The 26,759-nt window shown below is 45.8% G+C and overlaps 1 protein-coding gene across 1 annotated transcript; it reads left to right on the top strand.

Moving 5' to 3' along the window:
• The first annotated feature begins 101 nt into the window (after nt 1-101).
• bicd1a (bicaudal D homolog 1a) lies at nt 102-26,479 on the top strand. Its single transcript, XM_056599209.1, has 10 exons — nt 102-490; nt 16,023-16,235; nt 18,517-18,669; nt 19,093-19,581; nt 21,383-21,805; nt 22,199-23,014; nt 23,126-23,277; nt 23,585-23,795; nt 25,139-25,227; nt 26,326-26,479. Exons 1-10 carry the CDS (start codon nt 275-277, stop codon nt 26,444-26,446), a joined length of 2,883 nt encoding a protein of 960 aa, XP_056455184.1. The 5' UTR covers nt 102-274; the 3' UTR covers nt 26,447-26,479.
• Nucleotides 26,480-26,759: the final 280 nt, after the last annotated feature.

The raw sequence follows: 26,759 nt of genomic DNA, 5'->3' as shown, positions 1-26,759 counted from the left end.
CGTCGTTGTGTTACCATGAATAAGCAGAAATGATATTGAAGTGTTTGCTGACACCCACATGAGGAAAACAATGACCTGATTTTGTCTTCATGGCTTCACATTTTAGCCTGTATTTCTGTTCTTGGTGTTAATCAGCAATAACCGATAGGAGACCTTATTATTTTGCTGCAGCAGGTCTTTTGAATGATCAGGGACGGGTGGGTATCCCGCAGCCTCTGCCTGTGAAGATCTGTCCAAACCGGAGGCTGGGGTACCGCAGCCAGCGAGAGGGGCGATGGCTGCTGGGGCGCGATGCGGGGGAACAGTGGACGAGTACCGGGCAGAAGTAGAGCGTCTCACCCACGAACTGGCCGAGGCAAATCAGGAGAAAATGAGAGCAGCAGAATGTGGTCTGGTGGTTTTGGAGGAGAACCAGACGCTGAAGCAGCAGTATGCCGAACTGGAGTCCGATCAAGACATTCTAAAGCGGGAGTTAGAACAATTACAGGAGGTATGCTATAGGCTATTGATTATCCATTATTGATAAGCTGAGTGGCATGTCGTGTGTTCGTTTGTGTGTTTGATGAGTGGTGATGCCTCCACCTTGGCTGCATAACTTAACTTCGACTGCTCGAAATGGCCTTTAATATCAAAAAGAAAAATGCAACATTTCATCATTGCAGTATTTTATTTCCAACTCATGTTAATCCTGATGATACATTACTTTACTTCAACCTAATCACTGCTCCATATAGTAGGGCACATGCACCACACCATCATTTTTTTGCTTTTTACTTTCTAGACACGCACGCACAGACGAGCGCGCACACACACACACACACACACACACACACACACACACACACACACACACACACACACACACACACACACACACACACACACACACACACACACACACAGTATGTGTCTTATACTTTCCATGTCTCCTCACTATATCAGTTTGAACACCTTACCACATCTGACTACAATGGGCACGTAGACACATGAGCATTCACATCATTGTTCTCACAACAAGACTACAAGAGGCTAAACAGATTGCTTTGCCTTTTATATTTTCTCTGCATTCCCTCATTAATGCAGAATTGCATAAAGCAGTGCGAGAGACAAGTGCTGACCGAGTCTGACGGTCATCTTAGATTATGATTATGTTTGTGTGTGCAAGGTGTCACAGGAAACAGAAGCAAAACATTTGAAAAAGAAACACATTATACTGTCATATATATACAGTAGAACCAGCAAGTGTGTGTTCATGTAAGTGTGTGTGTGTGTGTATGTGTGTGGGCGTTTGTCCGCGACACTGAAAAAGTAACAGTAGGAAACAATTTTTTTGCATTGCACAATGTGAAAACAGAACCAGCCCTCTTTGTCGGATTACTGGACCAATATCTTCTATTATTCCAGCTAGTTGGAAGCTTATTCAATTCAATTGATTTCCTTTGGTAACGTCAGATATGTTTTCTTACAGCACTATAACAGACGTAACCTTGCCATTGTCCTCCTACATTGGCTGTTTTAATAGCACAACGTTGCATATTGCGTGTTAGGCCATTATTAAGTGTCTAACAGTCAATAAAGGCGTGTGGTTTTCCAGTAGAAATCAGCATACAGCACAAGACATCACAGTAAATAAATCACAATATCAACCAATAAACACATCGATGAAATGATAAGTTGCCCCACCTGGCTGCATTGGATTGAATAAGAACATAGAATGTATTCTGTTTTCCTCTTCTTTATTAATATTTGTATGATTACAAATGAGGGTGTTTAACCCTAGCTAACTTTAGGGTAAATTGGGGGTTAGAGTTGGCTTGAGGGTTAGGGGTTATAGCTGGTTGATCCTCTTGCTCTTCCTGGTTATGTATTGTATAGGTTTCCAAGGCCTTGCTGATGACTTGAATTGTATATTGTATTTTATCATAGTTGACCACCTGAGGATGAATGTGTTACAATTTGACTCGTTCATTGTACGTATCACTTGAGTGGCCACAGTCAATACATGATCTCAACGCATCTGTTAATTAACAGAGCTGCATTGCTATATGGCATCAAGCTTTGTAAAGTGTGTATATAGTTAGGAGCAATGGGCAGGAGGGCATATCAAATGGTAATGAGATTGCTTCTGGGACTGGAAAAAAACATTCCAGTGCTGTTTATTATTCTTATAGCAGACAGAACGAATAGCATTTGCAGCAATTGTTCCTGCTTCTTTACGTCGATGTCAAGCGATTCTGTCCAACCGTAATCATAACTCCTTCAGTACATTGAGTGGTCTATGTGGCGTGTGGATATCCACCCACAGTCTTCTTTGGTGATAGATGTAGATGTCTCTGTTATAGAAAGCCTATAACAGAGCCCTAACCCTAACCCTAAACTACTGACTGATGCATAGTATTTCCTATGGATTTATTTGGAGTAGATTTGGACGTGTGTATGTTTGTCTGCTTGTTGCTGGATGTCTGTGCGTGTGCATGTGCATGCTCGTGTGTGCATGCACATGTGTGCATACTCAGACATTTTGACCAGAAGCTTGGACAGCTGCTCTGAAAAACAAACACTATCTACATAGTCAGACCGCCAGACAGGAGAGAGTGGCGGTGAAATGGCAGTCATGACAAAGTCTTATCTGTGCAGAAATGGCCGACACAGGCAGAGCAAAAAGAAGAGGAAAGTAGAACCGCCCTAACCGTCTTAGCATTCTCTGTCTCTCCTTAAATGCCAAGTTGAGAGTCCTGAGATGACAGAAATAGCTGTTTTTATTAAACCCAGCTAAACAAATGTGATAATGATCCTGTTTTCTGAAAATAAATGTTCAGGTAACACTTTATTATAAGGTGCGATAATAAATAGCAAACTAGTCATTACCTTACCCTTTGTTAATATTTGTTAATTGTTACTAAAATATATTTTTGGCACAAGTTAATAGTTTTTATGGACTGACCACAGAGTGTCGCTGGTTAGGGTTAGGGTTAGGGTCGTGTGTTAGGGTTAGGGCCGTGTGTTATGGTTAGGGTTAGGGTCGAGTGTTAGGGTTAGGGCTGTGTGTTATGGTTAGGGTTAGGGTTGTGTGTTAGGGTTAGGGCCGTGTGTTAGGGTTAGGGTCGTGTGTTAGGGTTAGGGCCGTGTGTTATGGTTAGGGTTAGGGTTGTGTGTTAGGGTAAGGGCCGTGTGTTAGGGTTAGGGTCGTGTGTTAGGGTTGTGTTAGGGTTATGCAAACAACTAATATTTAATTAATGATGAAAAAACTATTAACTTGTGCCAAATAGATATTTTAGTAACAAGTAACAAATATTAACAAAGGGTTAGGTAATGACTAGTTTGCTATTTATTATGGCACCTTATTATAAAGTGTTACCAATATTCAAGTATTAAAAATTGTAATGCACTAAAGTATTCATCAGTCATACCTAGATATTGTTCGTACACTGGATATTTTATTTGAGTTTGGGCACAGTTTACCGAATCCTCTTCATTATCTGCTCAATCATTTACATTTTGAACCATCTCTCTCTTTCTCTCTATTTTACACTTCTTCAATCTATATGTTTCATAATTCTCCCCAGATTCTCACTTTCATGTGCTTTTGTCTTCAGAGCTATGCATATTTACCATGGTCTCTGCTCTCTAGCTCTCTAACTCTCCCAGCCTCAGTGGGTCCCAACCGCTGCGCATATCCATTTATAGTGACCTAAGAAGTGAGAGAGAAAGAGACGCTGTTTCGGCCCTATGCACGATGCTTGTTAGTGCTGTCTCCAGGCAGGAAGAAAAACAGCCTTTAGAACAGTACAGCGGGAACAGCAAATGAAACGTGGAGACCATCTTTGCAGCATACGACCTCAGGTTGTATAGTGGAGCGTGATGTTGTCCTAACCCATTCCTGCAGGGCTTCAATAGAGGGTCAGTAGATCATGGAGCTGATCAGGCGGTTGTGTTGTCACTGGGTTTTTGTTGTTGTTTTAATGTGTGAATCTGCAAGGCATTAATTATGACCATAGAGGCTCTCCTGCTTTTACATCAAATCCCTATTGTGTTTCCTCACAGCTTAACTCACCAACAGGATGTTTGGCCTATTTGTCACATAGACTTTGTGTTCATTCGTTTAAGTTGGTCACTGGTCTTGTCTGTAGGATATTTATTTTGGTGAACAGTCTGTCACATGTTTGAGATAGGATAGGACGTCTAGTTCCAACACACATCTGTTGCCTTTAAGCCGAAAATATGTCAAAAGATATATCCTTCAAACTGTTTCTAAGGTCACTCGATATTAAGGAAGAGAAGAATGTTAAATCTTACTGTTTTCCTCAGTGACTCAAATCTCCTTGAAAGATCTTTTTAAGATCTTTTTTTGCTTCCTTCTTTAGCGACATAAAGGCGAAAGCATTCTGGATGTTTCGCCAACATTATTGCAATTCCGCGAAAGTGCAGCATTTGTTTCGGGAGTATTGGGCAGTATAGCACCAAGCATGGCGGCTGAGATTATAAAAGTTTGTAGATGTGATTAATTTCTCAACATGTCCGACATCATGTCCACAACCTAAACAGCATGCTCTGAAAAAACAGGGGGAAAAAGATACCGTTGAAAGAGGACCTTGCTCAAAGGCACTGAGCGTCTGACCGCAGACCAATGCGTGTGTGAGAGCGCTAACCTTTGTGCCACGTCATCCTATCGAGGTGAAGAGAGGAGTGGGGGGCGGGATCATTGATGTTAGAATCACAATTCCTATCTTATAGGATTGGTGGTCGATTCAAAACTTCATAACTTCCAGAAATCTTTTTTCTTTTAATTTGTTTAAGCTTTTTCTTTGTGTGTTGACATTGTTGCATTGTTGATATGCATTTTTCAAAAATAAAAACAACATAATCTTAAAGACACTTTACTCGGCTCTCATTTGTCACTTCGTCTCTCTCTGCACAAAGCGGATTTGAGTAGATACAGAAAAAACGCCCCTATTATGCTCCTTTTCACTGAACCAAAAAATTCTGTATCTGTGAATCATTAGGAATCGAGAATGGATTTTGAACTGAATTGTGGCCCCAATAATTAGAATCAAATTGAATCGTGAGATACAAAAACATCCCCACCGCTTCATCTGAGCGACATTTGAAGCTGCTCTCGGAGCAGCCATAATGGAGGCAGTGGTGGCAAAACAGCAGAGAACTCTGCAGTTGCTGAGTGGACACTGACAGACTGCAAAGGCATGGGAGACCCACACCTTGTTCCAACCCATATTTTCCTGTGCGGTGATTTGAACACCTGCACGTTCATTCTGATGTACTGAGGCACAGCTTCAAGAAAAAACATAAATTACAAAACACAACATGTTGTTTACTTAACAAACTTTGTAAATGTAACTTTTGGTTTTGCAAAAAGTGTTCATTTCTGCTACCGAGTTCTGCATTATGCGTTTGCATTTGCCTTGTTTGATGTTCTCCCGTTAAGGGGACATGTGACCAAGTGTTCACAAAAAGACCTGCAATGGCAGTATATTTTATTTTTATATAACATCTATATATATATATATATATATATATATATGTATATATATAGACGGGGTGCTGGGTCGGTGGATGAGGGGCTGGAGAACGCTTGGGTCTTTCAGCCCCTCACCCGTCTTCATCCAACCATCCCTCCTGCTTGCACCCTCCTTTACCTGACTGGTGGAACTTCCTGTTCCACCTTGTGAGCCCTTGTTCCACCATGGAATGAACTTAACACAACGTGATAAAGTTGTTATATCTTTTTGTTGGTTTATCAATTCATCAGGCATGGGGCTGTGCAAACTACAACATTAATGGAGTCACAAAAATATTATATTGAATATAATATGATAAAATATCAGTGCATAAAAATGCCTCTACTGCAAACATACTACATCTGTTTGACTTTTGTTAACATCGACACATACGGGCGAGACAAGCCAAGAGGGAATATGCCAATATATACAACTGTGTTCTGTCTTTGTGATGTGGTCGACCATAAATATGTGAGCATAAATACAAAATGAGCCGTGATTAATCCTGGTTAAGGAAAATAATAAATCCAAGATGAACTACACTTGAATTCACTATAGAATGTCCCAGTGAAGCTAGTAGTACAGGGGACACCGTCCTACTGGTACCTTTTGTTGTTTTCAAACTCATCCAGAACAACATTCTGCTGCAGCTGCTCTGATAGTAAATGCTGCTTCTCTATGCATTGAGGTCTGCACATTGTTTCTGTTTAATAATGCATTGCATTGGACTACTTCAGGCTATATGTATTCGGCTGTGCTTTGCAGATCACATGTATGTGTATTCTGTCAGGTTTGCTGGTGTTGACCTTTGACCTGAACAATATGCAGGGGCAGGGGATGCAGCCAGGCATACAGATGAGCTCCTACTGCCCTCTGTCTGGGGGGGGTGTTATTGTTGCTGCTCTGTGCGCGTGTCTGTGTACTTCACGTGTATGCATTTGTGAGAAAGAGAGAGAGAAAGATGTGTGTTTGTGTGTGTGACAGAGGGAGGCAGAAAGTGTGTATGGAAGTCTATGTGTAGTCGTACCAGGAGAAGTGGAAAGTGGTGTAGAGCTGTGGATGTTTTCTTAGCCTCTCAGGGTGCTGCAGGAAGCATGGCCTCCATGTTGTTTCAGGTCTTTTTGTGTGTTAGACAAACAAGGGCAGCAAGGAAGAATGGGCCTCGGTATATGATATGAGAGATAAAAGCCTGCAGGGGAACGGTGGGGACAGCGTGAGAAGAACTCAATGTTTTTTTGTTTTCTTTTGGATCTTGTGACACAAGTCACGGACATTCCTGCATGTGATCCACCCCAAGGTGGATCACATTTTCTGCCACAATGCTGCTTTTTGCTGCGATGAAATAGTTTGCCAGGGGCAAGAGGGGACAGTAGTCTGCAATCCATTGTGTTGGTTAGGGCCAACCTGTTTTTGCTGTAAAAAGTAGGAGGAAAAAGCAAAAGACATACCCCTCTCTCTCTCCATCTGTCACTCATGCTCTATTTCTCTTTCTCTCTGTCTTTCTCTCTGTAACTCTTTCTCATAATCTCTCGCTCACTCTCTCTCTACACATCTCTCTCTTTCATTTCCCCTCTCTATTTCTCTTTCTCTCCGTCTCACTTCCTCTGTGTGTCTCACTCTCTCTCTCTCTGTTCTGTATGTGAAAAGTATACATTGTTGTTTGTTCAGTTTGAGTTCAGTTTCTACAATGAGGCCGACTGAGTCCACTCTTGTGTCTCGTCCTTGTGTTCATCAACCCCTGCTTCCTGGATGACAAGGCGACAGAGATCCAGACAAAGATGCTCTCTAGATAACCCCGGGCTCCCATTCAGTACCGACCCAGAGTGCTTTCCTTTGATACGACCCGCTGCCCCCTATAAACACTTATGGCTAACCTAGCGCATGCTCGCAAAGCTCAATGCCCCCGAACTGGCTCACGGGACAGATGTGGTCTCTGTTGAAATGACAGGGCAAAAGTTAAATTAAGAAATGATATGATAACCCTTAATTATCCCAGAAGGGAAATCCAGGGCAACCGCAAGAGCAACCCTGTTAACCAAACGTGTGTGAAAAACAGACTTAAAGAACTCTACAACATGAGGGGAGAGGCGTGGAAGACCAAGAACACAGTGTGAGTCTACAGTGCAGTCCAAGTACGTGGAGATAATAGCAGCAAGTTGGAGAAATGAGTGATAATACTGCGTTACAATTTCAATCCACCTCAGCAGTTTCACTCAACAGCAGTATAGTATGGCTGGCAGGGGATCGCTTTCCATAGGTCGCCATATGCCCCTGTGTGTGTGTGTGTGTGTGTGTGTGCGTGCGTGTGTGTGTGCGTGTGTGCGTGTGTGTGTGTGTGTGTGCGTGCGTGCGTGTGTGTGTGTGTGCGTGACTATGTGTCATTATCTTCGTCTGTTTGATGGTGTACATTTGGTAGTGTATGTGTGTGCGTAGTTGTATTAGTGTGTATTTGTGGCTGTGAGTGCCTGTGTGTGTGCATGTGTGTATGGGAAGTGTCATATGTGAATCCAGACGGGTCAACTGATTTGTATGTGTGTGTGTGTGTGATGTCCCTGAGTCCTGTTTGTTTGCGTTATGCGCTGACTCACTGCACCAGAAATGGGTGAGGCCCCAAGTTGTTATCGCCCTCCCCGTCTCCCTCCTTCTTTTACTCTCCCTCTCTGTTGTATCTCCCTCTCCATCTCTCCATCCTCTCTATGTCCTATCAGTCTCATCTTCTTACTGGCTTTCTCTCTCTGTCCGTCTAGCTCACTTTGAGTCACAGTCTGCACGTCTCTGGCTCTGCCTTTCACTCTGCTCATTCCCAGCTTCTTTGAGTTTGTCTCTGCAGTCTCAGCCACCAATACCAATTAGGGCAGTGGCTTTCTGTTAATTATGTGGTCACTTTATATCACCATGGTTTTTAATTGTTTTATTATTATTTTATTATCAGAACGGTATTGTATTGTCAACTCTCTTTCAACTACTTTCAGTCTACTTGATAGAGTTAAATAATGAACAGATATACGTGATAGAATATATCATCTAGTCATAGGAAGGGGAGGAGAATGTAGTTTATTTATAGCAAGGAACCCATACATTGACTGAAAAACCCTCCCGCTTCTGAATGTAGCTATTATAGTTTATATCCAAGGGATCAAGAGGACTAAGTGGGCAGCGGAAATTATCAATGAATGTTTTATCGCTCTTAGGACCTGAAGTCCTCGACGCCATCACCCTAATAACAATTCACATATTCCCCCTCCCACTTATCCTCTCCGCCTGCCCTTCATCCATCCTACAGAACCAAATGATCTCCTCTCTGACCATCTCTCTCCTAAACAGGTCTTAAACTCACACGACAGTATGACTGGTGCCATTGGGATGGAAGTCATGCTGGAGCGGTCAAAGAGTGGGCCCTTTGGGAGCGAGAGAGAGCGAGAGAGAGCGAGAGAGAGAGAGAGAGAGAGAGAGAGAGAGAGAGAGCGAGAGAGAGAGAGAGAGAGAGAGAGTGAGAGAGAGAGAGTGAGGAGTGTGATGAGAGAGTGAGGAGTGTGGTGAGAGGAATAGGGGCTCTTCGCCGGCAGTCATCACATTGTCCACCTCATTGCTCTAACAATGAGAGCCAGCCAGAGGGGCTCCTCTGCAGCACACAGGGCCCTGAGACTCTGCACTCGCTATGTTTTGAGGTGCTGTCACTAGACAGCCGCCTGCTGGTGCACAGTGTCCGGGCTGTATAAAGTACTAGGAAGTTATACTTGAATAAAGGTACAGATATCTTACTTGAAAGTGAGTCTGGTAAAGACTCACTTTCATACGCATACACAACATGATTTTATTTCATTAATAATAATTTTAATTGTATTAATTCTGAAAAGTATTGAGTGAAAGTATATTTCTTTGCAATATAAGAAGATGTTATCTTCAACTATAAAACTCCACTCAAGCACATGTACTCCAGATAACAACGTACTAACTAGATATTTACTTTGATACTTTAAACCACAAAGATAGCTGCTGGAAGAGCTTAATATATGTATGTATGTATATATATATATATATATATATATATATATATATATATATATTATATATATATGACAGGATGAAGAGGATGATTATAAAAACTAAACTAAAGTACATGGATGTACAGCTACAGGATGAAGAGAGGGACATTTCACATGTAGAACACATAAATGTGGAATACATACTGTACATGTAGAATACATACATGTAGAATACATACATGTAGAGTACATATGTATAGAATAAATACATTTAGAATACATACAAGTAGAATACATCCATATATGTATAGAATATATACGTGTAGAATACATACGTGCAGAATACATACATGTAGGCATGGACATTAGCTGATGCACAACATGTTATTTTACAATTATGTCAGTTCTATGTGTATGTGTGTGTGCTTGTGTGTGATTGTGTGTGTGTGTGTGTGTGTGTGTGTGTGTGTGTGTGTGTGTGTGTGTGTGTGTGTGTGTGTGTGTGTGTGTGTGTGTGTGTGTGTGTGTGTGTGTGTGTGTGTGTGTGTGTGTGTGTGTGTGTGTGTGCGTGCGTGCGTGCGTGCGTGTGTGTGTGTGTGTGTGTGTGTGTATGTGAGTGTACTATGTATGAACTGACTAGGATCACACTAATATGATTAAACTACACTAATGTCAAGTCACACTATGTTCCCTGTATGGCACACACAAGGATGTCCGGATTCCTGTACTTAGGTTCTTCTTGAGGCTGATTATTTTAGTATTTATGGATAAGATACTGGCTTCCATCCCAAGCATTATGTAAGTGACTATAAGGATAGACCTTTGCAGCTTCAAGGTCTATATACAGAGGCAGGGGGTGTGTTTCATTACACTGAGTGGGTCGGCTGCAAAATGAATGTGTATGTTTTCTTAAAGGGGAAGAACAAAGACAAAAAGGCTGGGAAAGGAGAGTATAGGAGACAAGGGAAGATGGAAGATAACAGGGAAGGAGATGAGAGGTAAGGAAAGGAGTGGAGAGAAGAGGGTTGGAGAGGGGGAGAAGGAAGGGAGAAGATAATAGGTCAAGCAGGCAAGGAACAGGCAAGGAAGAGAGGAAAGGAAATTAGATGGGGAGGAGCTGAAATAATGACCAGGCTGGGTAATTTATAGGCTACGTTAGCAAGAATAATCCATGTCAGGTAACAGTATGTCTGCTGCTGTGTACAAATTATATTGGAGAGAAAAGGACCAATTGGGAACCCATTGTTATCTTTGTTGCATCAGCCATGAATTTGGTTCAATGGTGCAGACTGGACCTTCTGCATCTGCTATTATTTATATTATGGATTCTCCCGCATACCTGTGGTCCCCCTTATATAATAGTCTACTGTGGGCTATATATATCTACTGGATCATAGCCAAGCCTGTATACTGACAGTGCATGAGCACTATTTCTAGCTCTTTCTTTTCTCTTATTTTTCTTTGAAGATAAATGCAGAGACAGGCAGGGCATACTGCACACTGACCACACTAACCCAATGTTCATAAAACCTAGCTCATCATTTATTCAGGGATAGAGAGAACAATGTGTCCATATAATGGTTCAGCAAATCCTGCAGAAAAAACAGGTATATTACCGCAGTTGTTATTGAGCAAGGTTCGAGTCGGCTTCGTAATCAAGAAGATTCCATATGCACAGTGCTTTGCTCTGGTGAGCCTGCTACTTCCTGTGTGTGTGTGTGTGTGTGTGTGTGTGTGTGTGTGTGTGTGTGTGTGTGTGTGTGTGTGTGTGTGTGTGTGTGTGTGTGTGTGTGTGTGTGTGTGTGTGTGTGTGTGTGTGTGTGTGTGTGTGTGTGTGTGTGTGTGTGTGTGTGTGTGTGTCTATGTATCATAAGTGGGGGTAAGGCAGGTCTCTGATCTGGGCAGGTCTAATAGGAATGTTCCACACAGGGACTCCATAAACGGCTGCAGGTCTTTGACCATCCACACACCTCCATCGTCTCTCAGCTAGGCTTAGTGTGTGGTTGTGTGTGTGTGTATGGAGTTTAAGATCCGTCTTTTGTTTTATTGTCTCTGTCGAAATTACAGGGCAAAAGTTAAATTAAGACAAGATATGATAGCCCTTAATTATCCCAGAAGGGAAACTATGCAGGGACACACACCACACACACAGTCATGTATGAATGTCTGCCTCACAGGAGCTCACAGCTGTACTGTTTTCCAGCGGCAGGCCTGCGTCTCGCTCTCCATGGTGCTGAAAACCCCAGCCGCCATCTGGAGAGGTGTGTGTGTGTGTGTGTGTGTGTGTGTGTGTGTGTGTGTGTGTGTGTGTGTGTGTGTGTGTGTGTGTGTGTGTGTGTGTGTGTGTGTGTGTGTGTGTGTGTGTGTGTGTGTGTGTGTGTGTGTGTTTGTGTGTGTGTGTGTGTGTGTGTGTGTGTGTGTGTGTGTGTGTGTGTGTGTGTGTGTGTGTGTGTGTGTGTGTGCGTGAGTGCATGTGTGCGTGCAACTGGTGCACGCACACATGCGATGCAACTATTCCTCCAGATATTCACTCAGTAAGCGCTCATTTTGAGAGTTAAATAGTTTTCGGATTTCAATTCTGCTTCATGCTTATTATCCCATCCATTATTATTTATAGATGGGACTTTTAGTATTGAGGAAGATACCACTTTGATGTCCAGACAAGGAGTAATTCAAAACTTTACCCCTTCAAAAATCGAACCCTATAATAAACTGATGTAACAATATCTTTGTTTGTTGTACATTTTATCAGGCAAAGAGTACCCTAAAGTCATGAGTTAATATCTATAAATAACAGTCTTTAATTGAATGGTGAGCGCTCCATTAGGAATCAAAGTGCCTTCGCCATGGAGGTTACACACCAGATTAATCACTGCTGTAAAATGCTTTCACCTCTCCCATCGCCGACACACACATACACACATGCACACACGCGTACACACATGCACACATGCACACACACACAAACACGCACGCACACACACACACGCACACACACACACACACACACACACACACACACACACACACACACACACACACACACACACACACACACACACACACACACACACACACACACACACACACACAGCACAGCCAGATGAAAGCCCTCCATGAGAACTAATCAGAACTAGGGGTGGATGGACATGTGTTACAGCCTCGTCTATTATTATTATTCCAGTCTATACCTCGCTGCAGCGGCCTGCTACCTCTGAGCGGTCCTATCCCAGGGGCCCAGGGATCTGTCTGTCTGTACAGACGCTGGTGTCTGGACTGGATGGACAGAACCACTGACACCCAGAGCCCGAGGCGTGAATTGAAAGGGGGTTTGATAATGAGGTACTTATACACATCATCTTGACGACAGAATAAACATGAATCCACCCCATGCTGCTTGATAATTATGCCCTGGGAGATTGAGGAATATTTGGCCAAATAATCACCTTGAAGGCGGTTCTTTTTTATCTTCGTATCATGGGGTAATGTTTAAGACGCTGCTCAGTGTTTGTCTGGGCCCACCGTGGTCTAGTCAGAGTGTCATAGTGTCAGCCACCCAGTGGAAACGGGGGGGGTGGCACTGCATCCATTTGGATGAGGAGGTGTCCTGGCATCGCCCCCTTGGTCTGCTATATTGTCTGTGTGTCTTCTGATAAAATGGTCAACAGATGGAGTGAACAGACTTGGAGGAGGTGGAGGCCACCTTATAAGGACGCCAAAAAACTCAAACCATCTGCTTCTCCTCTGCTGCACGACCTTCCTCATACATCCGCCCAATACTCATCGGATGACATGTAGGGGGTCTGACAGCAGAAGATGTGGAACCTGGCTGGTTGTAGGTTGAGCTCTGGGCTGTGACAACACCTTGTGACTCCTTCAGTCATAAGGATCTCACAATGAATTATGCAGCTTATTCCCAGAGCCTCCCTTAGTGGTTCATTAATAATCTCTCTCCCCCTCCCCCGATATGTGGATAAAGGGGGCACGGCGTTACTAACGCTGCACATGAGGAAGGTAGAAACCAGTGAGGAGTAAACAGGAGAAGGCTGTAGGGATGGCTACACCAGATGGACAAAAGCGAAAGCAGAAGTTGTTGCTTAACCGTTTATGTGATTACTGAGCACATGTCGGTGGCAGCTCTTACTTACTAAGTAGGTGTACCAGAGGATAATTACACCACAGAGGTCAAGATCTGTTTGGATGACTGGTTCTTTAATGTGACTGGGATAATATTTCTCATATAATCGTGAACATTGTAATCTATGCCATTTGGTCATTGTTACAAAAAAAGAGAAAACAAGCGTAAAATCCTATGATTTTGCCTGTTTCCAAAAAACACTGAATGAATGCGTGTGGATGTGTGGAGCCTGTGCTGGAAAGTCCTTGATTTTGATGATTGCATCCAAGGGAGGGTTAGGCTTCTCAGTAAAACACCACAGTGACTGGCGGATTTCATATGCAACATCATCAAGAGGTTCCTAGAACTCGTCCAAAACACATATCCCTGTTTGATTTCCATCTGATACAGTGGGCTCACTGACTCTTCAAATAAATACCTCTGATATTTATGGACTAAGAAGAAAATAATGCACTTTTACTTTTGCTCACAAAAAGCAAAAATTGCAACAACACATTATATGAAATATAAATTAGGTGTTTGATGAATTTTTAATGCATATAGTAGTCTGTCTGACTTACCCTAGACTAGACTTGACTCCCTAGTCTAGGGCCTAGACTCACTTCACAAAAGGTTTCAGTTCATACATTAAGGATGTTATCCATTGGCTACCTTCTCTGCGGCCGGACTGGGGGCCACATTTGTCGTGAAAGGGGCTGTCATCAGAGATCAGCTCTGCTGCTGGCCAGATCTCACTGCCACCACCCACTATGAGCCAACCCTGGGATGGAGGCGGGAGCTGGATGGTCAAATTGTGGGTTATTATGTGTATGTATCTTCATAGCCGGTTTGGTATTGTCTGTTTTTCTGTGTCTCTAAGTGTTCATATTCATTGGATGATGGCTTGAATCAAGTTAAATATTGAAAGGCAGCCCTGTGGTCATAGAGGTCGTCTGCCTACGGAGTCATCACATTTTCTCTATGCATAAATAATAAGAATCATCATGTTGTACCATTTTAATAATTAATCTCATGCAATGGAGCTCATTCCATTGGGGCCAAGTGCTCTGGAAATATTAAGCACCTAATCGGTATCTCAAAAAATAAACGTACATTTCTTTACAGACATTTTTACAATCGAACAGGGACACCATTCCTAAGTGGATGTACTAGTCATAAGCCCAGCTGCACTTAGAGGTTAGAAAAGTACGAGAACAAAGTGCCGATATGGCTCGTATGATAACATACTACTCTCTGAGGGTGGCGATAGTGCGTGTGGTTTTAGCTGACCGCCCATGCTGGTCAGCAGAACGGTCCACGGTCTAATGGCCGTGTTCCATCAGGCAGGGTCTACTGATAGCCTACAGGAGGCCATCAAGACCTCTGAACTTTAGATGGTGATTGCAGAGTTCATGACAACCCCTATGCACTTACGAGTGTTCTCTGCGGCAAAGGAATATAGAGCAAGTCTTACGATGGTGGAAGCCTATACGCTGTCTCGAGTTGGGCTGGAGACAGTCAGACACGCAGTTAGATGGTTAATAAGATAGGGAGTCCAACTCCCATCATAAAGTTCAATCCACGATATCCATGCATGCATCATTGATCATGATGCATGGCTCTATACTGCTCCGATGTGTCCATGTATGCATCCATGATCTAGATGCATAACTCTATACTGCGTCACAATGGCTAGGTGACTTTGGCTTGTGGATGCATTTGTCTCTAGCATGGCCCTCGTCCCTCCAGGGGTCAGTGGCTCTGGTGTGTTTGGGGCTGTTGATGCTTGCTGCTTTTTCCAAATCAAAGTGGAGCTCCTTCAGAAGTCAGCCTTCTGCTCTGTGAAAACCTGTGTCAGGAGAAGGGGAACAGTGTTTCTATTGATCACAGATACAGGAGGCAGGCTGAAATATCATCTCAGAGAGAGAGAGAGAGAGAGAGAGAGAGAGAGAGAGAGAGAGAGAGAGAGAGAGAGAGAGAGAGAGAGGGACATAGGGAGGGGAAGATAGAGAGGAAGTCTGACCAGGGTAATCTGACTCAAAACAAACAAGAGCACCCCTAGTGGTGTTCATTGGATAACACAAGGTGTATCTATGAAGTCCAGTTTGTTGGCACAATCTGAGAATGTCTATGATTCTGTGTGCATTTTCGCATGATAGTTTACCTTTTCTTAAAACAATATATGAATATGTTACTTACTACCAGAGACAGAGTGGGGATCTTAGAAGATCTTATTTCAGCTCTTTGAAAAGTGACATTGAAATAAAATCTCCAAGATCTCATACAATCATTTATCCTCTCTCTCTCTCTCTCTCTCTCTCTCTCTCTCTCTCTCTCTCTCTCTCTCTCTCTCTCTCTCTCTCTCTCTCTCTCTCTCTCTCTACCATCTATGTTCCTCCCCAGGCGTTTGGCCAGGCGTACTCCAATCAGCGCAAGGTGGCGGAGGACAGTGAGACCAACGAGGAGACGCTGCTGCGGGAGTCGGCATCCAAGGAGGCGTACTACTCTGGGCGGCTGCTGGAGCTCCAGACGGAGCTGAGCCTCAGCAAGTCGGTGGCGTCCAATGGCCAGGCGGAGAGCGAGAGGCTGGGCGTGGTCGTGGGCGACCTCAAGGAGGTATGGTCCTGATCGTCAACTCATAGTCACTTATTTACTTCTACAGAGTCCCTGAGTCAATGAATGATATTCACTGCAGCACATGCACTGCATACACACACACACACACACACACACACACACACACACACACACACACACACACACACACACACACACACACACACACACACACACACACACACACACACACACACACACACACACACACAAACACACACACAGGGGGGGGGGTTGTAGTCTTTTCACTCGGTTGTCCGTAACAACAGTAGGGCGAAAAGACTACAACCATCCCCCTTTTGGTTTCCGGTTCCGGCCCGGTTTCCGTTTCATTTACAAAATGCCGATTTAAAAAATGCCAAATTAAAACACGACAGAAACTGTTTTTCGCTACGATACTTCATTAGGAACATCAACGAACACCACTTATCACTCGATGACTTTCACATTTCTGAAAACCAACGTTTAGGGGTGTTTTTTGAATGCCCATAGCCAGCCATTGTGAAGCAGGCAGGGGCGATTCGAAATTAGCCAAAGACTCGAGACAGGACCAATATACAAAATTTCGGTCTTAACCACTCCATTTCATCCTAGACAAACCAGAAAGGGGGCTCAATGTTCAAAATACCGGAATTGTTCTTTAAATGGGAGAATTTAAGGGAAGTGAGAAAATTCTGATATGTGAAAAAAGGCGTTGGGATGAAGTTTGTTTATAGTTTGAGGTGTGTGTATAAGTCTCTGTGTGTCCTGGCTGCAGTGGGCCCCTGTGAGGTTCGAGCCGGGGTCAGACAATGTGTCGGGCCCCCATTGTAGAGGCCAAATCCAGCACTAAGCTGAGGACGAGAGAAATGCACTGAGCTCGGCACATGAGTGCGTGTGCGCGTGTGTTTATGTGTGTGTGGGTGTGTGTGTGTGTGTGTGTTTGCATGTGTGTGTGCGTTTGGAATATTGTGTGTGTGTCTGTGTGTGTGTGTGTGTGTGTGTGTGTGACTTCACCTTTCAAAGCAGAGAGCAATGAGGAGTCATTAGTCGTGGGTGAGGGGAAATTAGAGTAGATACTGTATATCCAGTGCGATAAGGGTCATTGTTGTCGATGTTTTGCGTCATGGTTCCCATCATACTTTGAATACACTGCCCGTGATTCAGTCCTTACTGTAAATAAAGTACTCATGAGCCAGTGCATACTGACAATTAAATGCACATAAATTATTGCATACTCTGAATAAACTCTGAAAAAACGGCAGCACTTAGCCCAAAGGCAGGCCACAAGAAGGCCACAGGCAGCCCACAGACAGCTTAAAGGCAGCCAACAAGGGGCCAACAGGCAGCCAGGGAGGCAGCTACGCCTACACATTCACGGAAAGAACGAGTATCATACAGCAGGAAATCATTCTGGCACACTGAAGATGGTAAGTTTTTGGATTTGTCTACAAGAAGAGAAAGTCTGTTTCTTTGCCTGCAATTTCAAACACAATGGCTATAGCCTCGGATCTGTTCCTCTACAGATGCCTAGGACTCAACATTGATTATGTTATTCACTGAGAGGTCAGTTCATGGGACTTGTGGGACATCTTCTGATAAACTACTGATTATTATCTTCCTCAGCACTTCTGGCTCGAATTTAAACAGATGGATAATCTTCATGTAATCACAGCCCAGCTGTCATGCAATCTGCTGTTCTCTAAAATTGTTTGGAGGGTGGCGTTTTAACATCCAGAGTTAAAAATAAAAGTTTGAATATATTTAACACATTTTTTAATGATTTTTTACCAATGACAACAACATGAGCATGGACCACATTCAAGGCTGTCTCATTGAGTATTTTTCTCTTGCCCGGACATTTTCTCTTTGACATATTATCCTAACCAGCACTGGCCTTGGGCTCTGAGACTCACTGCTTCAGACGCCTCATCAGGGCTATTTTATCGGAGTTAGAGAGTGCTGACTCATCCACTCACCAACTGAGCGGCAATTTGTCTAACAGCCTCTCTGAACAAGTTACTGTTTCCTTTACTTTTCCTTAACAGTGATCTGTGAATTATTGCCATAATAACAGCAAACCAATTGTATTTTATGCATATTTTGCATTATTTACATTGTAATGACTTTGTTATTGATGTCTTTTTTATATATATTGTACGTTGCATATTTTGTATTGTTGCTGTTGTGCTCATATGCTGAAGCATTGCTTGGCAGACTCCCTTATATTCTGCTGTGGTCGTCAGAGAGGGGACCTACGTGTTCTAAAGGTCCCCCTTCGTTCTCTCTCTCCTGTCCCCAGAACAACGACCTGCTGGAGGTCCAGAGGAGCAGGATGAGGGAGGAGATCAAGGAGTACAAGTTCCGGGAGGGCCGGCTGCTGCAGGACTACACGGAGCTGGAGGAGGAGAACATCACCCTGCAGAAACTGGTCTCCACGCTCAAGCAGAACCAGGTCAGGAGCAGGAGCTCATCAACAACCCTAGACCAAAACATACACACAAACACTAACACACCTGAACATACGCAGACAATTGTAAAGGTACCAACCATTCATACACATTTAAATTTATGTGTATGAATTAGGGAACCAAATCGACTTATAACCATTCATTCACACACCGACGGCGGAGTCAACCATGCAGGGCGACAGCCGGCTCGTCAGGAGCAGTCAGGGTGAGGCGTCTTGCTCCGGGACACCTCGACACTCAACCAGGAGGTGCCGGGGCTCAAACCAGCAACCTTCCGTTTACCAGTCCACCCCGCTCTACCACCTGGAGCTACTGCCGGCACATCGTTTGGCTGAAACGTCCTCAGGGGATCTGACCGCGTTGCTCCTGCCGTCTCGTCTCACGCTGCGTCTCCTCCTCTTCCTCAGGTGGAGTACGAGGGTCTGAAGCACGAGATCAAGGTGCTGGAGGAGGAGACGGTGCTGCTCAACAGCCAGCTGGAGGACGCCCTGCGGCTGAAGGACATCTCCCAGGGCCAGCTGGAGGAGGCGCTGGACTCGCTGAAGAGCGAGCGCGAGCAGAAGAACAACATGAGGAAGGAGCTGGCGCACCACATCAGCCTGACGGACAGCGTGTACGGCGCCGGGGCCCACCTGGCCCTCACCGTCACCGGGGTGGAGAACATCAAGTTCCCCGAGGACGCACTGGGGGGCCCTGGCCTGCCCCTGGCCAACGGCGGCAGCGAGGACAGCAACCGCTGCCCGGGGCACCTGCACGCTGCGGGCGCCGTGCTGGCCAAGATCAACGGAGTGGAGTACCGGCCCGGGCGCAAGGGGGAGGGGCTGCTGCCTGTGTCAGACCTGTTCAGCGAGCTCAACCTGTCGGAGATGCAGAAGCTCAAGCAGCAGCTGCTTCAGGTGGGTCCATGGGGGGCATGCCTGCATATGTGTGTGTGTGTGTGTGTGAAGAGCAACGGGAGCTCTAGTTATTGCAGTTACTGTGCCACACTCAAAAGACTCTTCAAATATTTATGTTCAACGCTTGATTCTGCCCACAGATCCCATTCAGACAGAGGTGGTAAATATACCATGCTCTATAAACATCCTCTATACAACCACACTGCTAATGAGTGGTTTCCACATTACACATAACTGTGCCGAACTGTGTGTGAGTGTGTGTGTGTGTGTGTGTGTGTTTGTGTGTGTGTGTGTGTGTGTGTGTGTGTGTGTGTGTGTGTGTGTGTGTGTGTGTGTGTGTGTGTGTGTGTGTGTGTGTGTGTGTGTGTGTGTGTGTGTGTGTGTGTGTGTGTGTGTGTGTGTCTGTGTGTGTGTGTCTGTGTGTGTAAATGTTTGACCATGTCAGGTTGAATTGGTGCATGATTTGTTTTTGCTGATAGATTTTTAATAACGCGGTGAAGGGCTCTAATGACGATGTGGTGACATGACATTCGCTAAAGCATGCACGCTTAGTTTACCTGTACCATTCCCATTGTTAGTTTTGATGGTGGTCATTTCTACGCTGCAATTTAGAACATGCAGCATCGTAGAGACAGCACTAGGATCTCGAGCCAAGCCTGGAACAGTCCCCAGAAACAGGGTGCTCTCACGCCATGTTAGCAGAGCGTCCTGTTAGCACTGTGTGGCTAGCTCTGAGGCCGCAGGGAAACACCTGTCAGTGGGATTAGCATCCAGGAGGAAGTTGCCAGACAGAGACACACACAGTCTCTCTCATCGCCCTTTAGCTGAGAGACATGTCGACAGGAATAGAATGTAAAAACAATAAATAAAAAAATCGAATAAAGTGCACACATAAGGTGACAGAGGAATATATATTGCTGGCGCACAACAGAGTGCAGAGACCCCAGTACAGATCTATCTGTGCCCCTATGTCTGATCACTTCCTCTACCCCTCTCTCTCACTGCATCCCTACCTCCCCGATTCTCACTCTCTCCCCCTTTCACTCCCTGCCACGGCTTGCATGGGGAGGTGAACCCAAACGCAGACATCAGCCATAGGTTAGAAGCAAAGGGTAGCTTTACTTGATTAGAATAGGCGGACCGAAACAAAACAACAACAAACAAAGAATGAACCAAAATATTTGGGCAGAAACTAAGGAAGTTAGATAGGAGAAACACAGGTGAATAGAATTAATAGTTAAAAAAGGTGACAGACAAAACAGGTACTGAGTAGGGTTTGGGTAGGATCACATCACACTATCACTGTCTCTCACTAGATTAATTGAAATTTTCAGACACACACAAACACACACACACACACACACACACACACACACACACACACACACACACACACACACACACACACACACACACACACACACAAACATACATGCACGTAGACACACGCAATAAAGAAGAAATGTAATTAGCATTACTAAAATACAATTGATTTGCTTCATCACAAATATTATTTCATTTCAGGAAATTGCTGATGCTTTTTGGGATTTCTAGTGGATTCCATTGCTGTCTCAGAGATAACCCCTAACCTCAATGGCATATATACAATATGAGAAAGCGGTTATTATTTATGATAAAATTACTTCACTTTAATGTTAAAAAAGTAAAAAATTGAAAGGATTGGCTAAGGGCACAGGGAGTGCACATTGTTAGTTGGTAGTCGGTTAGTTCTGCATGCTCCAGCTGCTTGTGTGCAGTACCCTGCCTGTCTCACCCTGCAGTGCCTCCTCCCGTCCTGCAGGTGGAGCGTGAGAAGGCGGCGCTGCTCATGACCCTGCAGGAGTCTCAGACCCAGCTGCTGCACACGCAGGGCGCCCTCAGCGAGCAGCACGAGCGCGTGCACCGCCTCACCGAGAGGGTCAACGCCGCCAACGGCCTCCGTGGCGACAAGGAGTCGGAGGACTCGCAGCGGAGCGAGAAGCCCGACGGGGGCACGCCCTCGCCGCCGGCCAACGACGCCCCCCACGACTACGACCCGGACATCCGTGGGTTTGAGGTCCTGGAGTGCAAGTACAAGGTGGCGGTGCTGGAGGTGATCGACCTGAAGGCCGAGCTGAAGGCGCTGAAGGAGAAGTACAACAAGGCGCTGGAGGGGGCGGCGGAGCGGGGCCATGGGGAGAGCTGCAGGGGGGAGGACTGCCGGGCCAAGGCGCTGGACGAGCAGGTCCGCCCCGGGACACTCCAGCGCTCACACATGCAGCCACTCTCATCCAATCAAAAGACAAGTCTGCAGAGAAACTATAGAAATCCAACATCATTATTATTAATGTACTATTAGTGCAGGGAGCCTAATTTAAGTACAATTCAAGTTCAATGTACACACAAAATACACACATCAACATACTATAATATATAATGTAATTCTTTCATAAAAATTAACCTCTTACAATGAATCCAAATGAGCATCTCTAACGATGTACACACATCAAGATACAATAACATAAATCGTTATCATTTTTTCATTAATTTTAACATCTGACAATTTAACCTAATGAGCATCTAGCTAATGAACCAACTCATTAACCCCACCCTCTCGCGCCCCTCTCCTCACCCTCAGGTGTGCGGTCTGGAGCGCAGCTGCCGTGAGGGCCGGGAGCGGGTGGGGTGCCTGGAGGCGGAGCTCCGCTCGGCCAGCGCCGTGGCGACGGAGAGCCACGGCATGCTGAACACGGCGCAGGACGAGCTGGTGACCTTCAGCGAGGAGCTGGCGCAGCTGTACCACCACGTCTGCCTGTGCAACAACGAGACGCCCAACCGGGTCATGCTGGACTACCTCCGCCAGCGCCGCCTGCCGCGCAGCAGCCTCAAGGGCTCGGACGACGTCCGGGCGCTGCTCACCCCGCGCCTGGCCCGCCGTCTGGCCGCCGTGGCCGCCGCCTGCTCCTCCGCCGACTCGCCCAGCCCCCCGCGCAGCCCCATGGACTCCCCCTCCAAAGAGGCCCCGTCTGGGGAGGGCCAGACCAACGGCATCACCCCCACCACCACCACCACCAACACCACCAACACCACCAACACCACCAACGGAGACAGGGGCTCTCCGCTGGGGTGCCAGGGCAGCCCCCCCCGCTGCCCCCTCGGCCTCTCCCCCTCCCTGTCCCCGGGCCCCTCGGAGGCGGGCAGCGACCTGCGCAAGGAGCCCATGAACATCTACAACCTCAACGCCATCATCCGGGACCAGATCAAGCACCTGCAGCGGGCGGTGGACCGCTCCCTGCAGCTGTCCCGGCAGCGGGCCGCCGCCCGGGAGCTGGCGCCCATGCTGGACAAGGACAAGGAGTCGTGTCTGGAGGAGATCCTCAAGCTCAAGTCCCTGCTGAGCACCAAGAGGGAGCAGATCGCCACGCTGCGGCTGGTGCTCAAGGCCAACAAGCAGGTGACCGCCCCGGGCCGGGATTTGTTCTGTTAGTGTGCTCAGGAGAATGTTCCTTATTCGTGATCTGTAATGAGACCTGAGATACTAAAGACCCTCTTGTCCCAATGGCAGACAGCAGAGGGGGCACTGGCCAACCTGAAGAGCAAATACGAGAATGAGAAGACCATGGTGACGGAGACCATGATGAAGCTGAGGAACGAGCTGAAGGCTCTGAAGGAAGACGCCGCTACCTTCTCCTCTCTGAGGGCCATGTTCGCCACCAGGTGAGTCCGGCTTCTGGAACATTCCCCCAGAGACCTGTAACACACGCGCAGTAGGGACTGTGTGAGGAGAACATCTCTATTCATCTTCATTCACCTAGCTTGGCGACATCATGGTTCTTAATGTCGGAGCATGCGGATCCCCACACTCAGCAGTATTTATTTGGTTAATTTGGTTCCAAAGTACTTAGAACCAAGATGGCCGCCAGGTGAACAAGGCGCATCGGCTCCATTCCAATCCTTTCTACCCTGTATCTCCTTCACTCTCTCCTCCACTAAAGGGTAACCGAGACCTTTGTGTCCTCCCCAGGTGTGACGAGTACGTGACCCAGCTGGACGAGATGCAGCGGCAGCTGGCGGCGGCGGAGGACGAGAAGAAGACGCTGAACTCCCTGCTCCGCATGGCCATCCAGCAGAAGCTGGCGCTGACCCAGCGCCTCGAGGACCTGGAGTTCGACAACGAGCTGACCTACCGCGGCCGCGGCACCAAGGGGCCCAAGATCAGGAGCAGCCCGCCCAAAGTAGGTCGCCGCAACACCGCCAGGCCACCCCCACCCCAGCCATAGCGCTGGTCAGTCCGGGTCAGCACCAAGGTGTTATCAGTAGCAGATTAACTGCAGGACATCAACTGATTTGATTGCAAACCTCATAGTCTGCAGAGCGACATGGCAGCATGCTGCATACATGTATTTGCTCACAGCACCCCCCAGTGGTAGTGGCTGTGGCTATTGAATCTTTCATAAGAATACGCCTTAAACAGTTATTATATCTAACTCCTTCCTACTATAATGGACATTATGAACCCAGATAGTGATTAATAAAATAAATACCAAATTGGCTCACAGTTATATGTACCTATTTTAGAAAAATTCTTTGTTCCACCAGTAGTATAACCAGTTATACCACTTTGTTCACTTATTTTTCCAAACACAATGGATTGTACCGTCAAACAATCACACCATTTAAAACACAATTTATAAACAGTTACCTGGAAATGTGTACAAACAAATTTCTTGACGGAGGACATATTTTGTAGATGTGAATCTCAGAGGGAAATTCTTTGTCTGTCTGTCTGTCTGTCTGTCTGTCCGTTATCTGTCTATCTGTCTGTCTTATCTGTCCGTCTGTCTATATGTCTTTCTGAAAATGTTCCATCAAGGTGAGAAAAGGTTTACATTTCATGTTGTCCTCCTTAGGCAAACTCCCCTTGCATTGATATTGTTAGTATATTATAATATATATATACCAAAAATATATCTATATTACGTCCTATCGGCCTCAACCTATACGTCCTATGCTCCGAGCCGGCTTACCTAGGGTCATCTCTCGCTGAAACTGCCCCCCTTGACCTCCTGACTAGGGATCGACCGATATTATCGGCGTTTTTTTACGTATCGGTATCGGCCGATACGCGGCTGATTTTCGCCGATATTTTTTCACTTTTTTTTTTTCTTTTTTTTACTTGTTCTACCTCAGATGTTTTTAATATTTTTTAAATATTGCTCATCTAATTTTTCTTACTTGTTTTACCTCACCTGTTTTTACTATTTGTTAAATATTGTTTTTTATATTGAAGTTCAATAAATGTTCCTTTTTTTAAATTGAGACTTGTAACATTTGTTATCAGTGTAATTTTTATGATTGAGGGAGCAAAAGCAGTATCGGCTCTAAATATCGGCTCTAAATATCGGTATCGGCGTATCGGAGTATCGGCTAAGGTTGATTAAAAAATATCTGTATCGTATCGGCCCTAAAAAATCTGTATCGGTCGATCCCTACTCCTGACCCCCCAGTCCCCTTATGTGTGTTGTCTTGTGAGCTAACCCTGAGTGTCACTACTCTGTACGTCTGTCTAATTTATCAGTCTCTTGTAGATTGTCAGCAGCCTGCTGCTGCCACGTTACCGCCACTTTCCCCACAAGTAAGGCGAGGGAGAGTCCCAGCGGGCCCCAGGTAACCAGGCCTCCAGGGCGCCTCAGCACACCACCCGCACACCGTCCTACCGACTCACCGCAGCTTTACACCATCGCTGGCCTTCTGCCACTGCCCTTCTCTGTATTCTGGCTCTCTCTTCATCCTCCCTGTCTCTCTGTCTCTGCGCTATTTCATGTCCTTCCCCTGGTCAGGGACGCGTGCTGCATTTAAATGAGATGCCCATAGCCAAGCACATACCTTTTTCTTTCCTTCTTTTTTTGCTCTCCAAAAACTCTGTCCACTTGGTCCTCTTGGATGTCACACCAGGTGAACCAATGATAGAGTTTGGCTTTGCTTCACACAGGGGGGCCTCCCTGTTACCATGGAAGCGTAACAGCCCCAACTTCAGAATATTGTTTAGTACAGGAAATGCAGTATTCTTCCGAATCGATACCTGACTGGATGCATGTCTTTTCTTTTCTTTTTTTTTCTTTTTTTGCGGTATGCATGTATTCAAATAACAACACACCTGCACATAAGCACGGGGTCTAAACATCCAGCTTCAACACAATGGCATCAACTTCTTCAAATTACAACAACTTCCTGTCTGCAAGTAGGGACCTGCAGCTGTGTGGATTATGAAGTCAGTAAGAGAGAGGCGAAGAGACCATTACACTATCAATCATATAAAATAATGGCTCTTCTAATTCAAGATTGAGGAGATAACTGCAGTTTTCTAACTGCAGTGAATAAACAAGCCCAAGACTGGGCAATTGCAGATCTCCACCTACGGCCCTGTCCTTTCAAAGACATGTGACGTGTTCAAGTTCACAATTGATTGCTGAATGACACGTTTCAACCCTGATGCCCTCATCAATACAAGCTCCAGGCTCCTACAGCAATGACGTCATCATGTTGGTTGTTCCCTCTTGTTTCTCCTTCATGTCGGCTTCTAGCCTCCAGTCACACGTCTCTCTGCTAAACCAAGGCAACTCTGTCTGCACTGATCGCGTGATTTGCGTGTTTGTTGATCGTGTTGATTTCATACAAAAAACATCATTCTTAATCAAAGTTGTGTCAGATGTTGTCCTCAGACGCTCACATTTTACTTTCCTCCCTCTCTCCTCCTTGCTTCAGTCCTTACCTGGTGGTGGACCTCCAGGGGTACCGCTACACAGCCCTCCCCACTGGCTCCCGGCTCCCCCCCTTTGAACCCCGGAACTGCCTGACCCAGCCACAACAACCCCCTGGTACCTAACCTCCAGCCCCACCTCTCCATCCATAGACCCCTCCTCTCCACCCATGGACCCCACCTCTCTACCCATGGACCCCACCTCTCCACCCACCTCTCTACCCATGGACCCCACCTCTCCACCCACCTCTCCATCCACCTCTCTACCCATGGACCCCACCTCTCCACCCACCTCTCTACCCATGGACCCCACCTCTCCAACCATGGACCCCACCTCTCCACCCACCTCTCCACCAATGGACCCCACCTCTCCACCCACCTCTCTACCCATGGACCCCACCTCTCCAACCATGGACCCCACCTCTCCACCCACCTCTCC

This window comes from Gadus chalcogrammus, chromosome 9 (genome assembly GCF_026213295.1).
Source record: "Gadus chalcogrammus isolate NIFS_2021 chromosome 9, NIFS_Gcha_1.0, whole genome shotgun sequence".
Taxonomy (NCBI): Eukaryota; Metazoa; Chordata; class Actinopteri; order Gadiformes; family Gadidae; genus Gadus; species Gadus chalcogrammus.
This window is presented reverse-complemented; position numbering and strand designations above follow the sequence as displayed.

Excerpts from the sequence above, each read along its gene's own strand:
- bicd1a (XM_056599209.1), top strand. The coding sequence starts at position 275 with ATGGCTGCTGGGGCGCGATGCGGGGGAACAGTGGACGAGTACCGGGCA. Across the intron at positions 491-16,022 it reads AGTTAGAACAATTACAGGAG|GCGTTTGGCCAGGCGTACTC; the intron begins GTATGCTATAGG and ends GTTCCTCCCCAG. Across the intron at positions 23,015-23,125 it reads TGCTCAAGGCCAACAAGCAG|ACAGCAGAGGGGGCACTGGC; the intron begins GTGACCGCCCCG and ends TCCCAATGGCAG.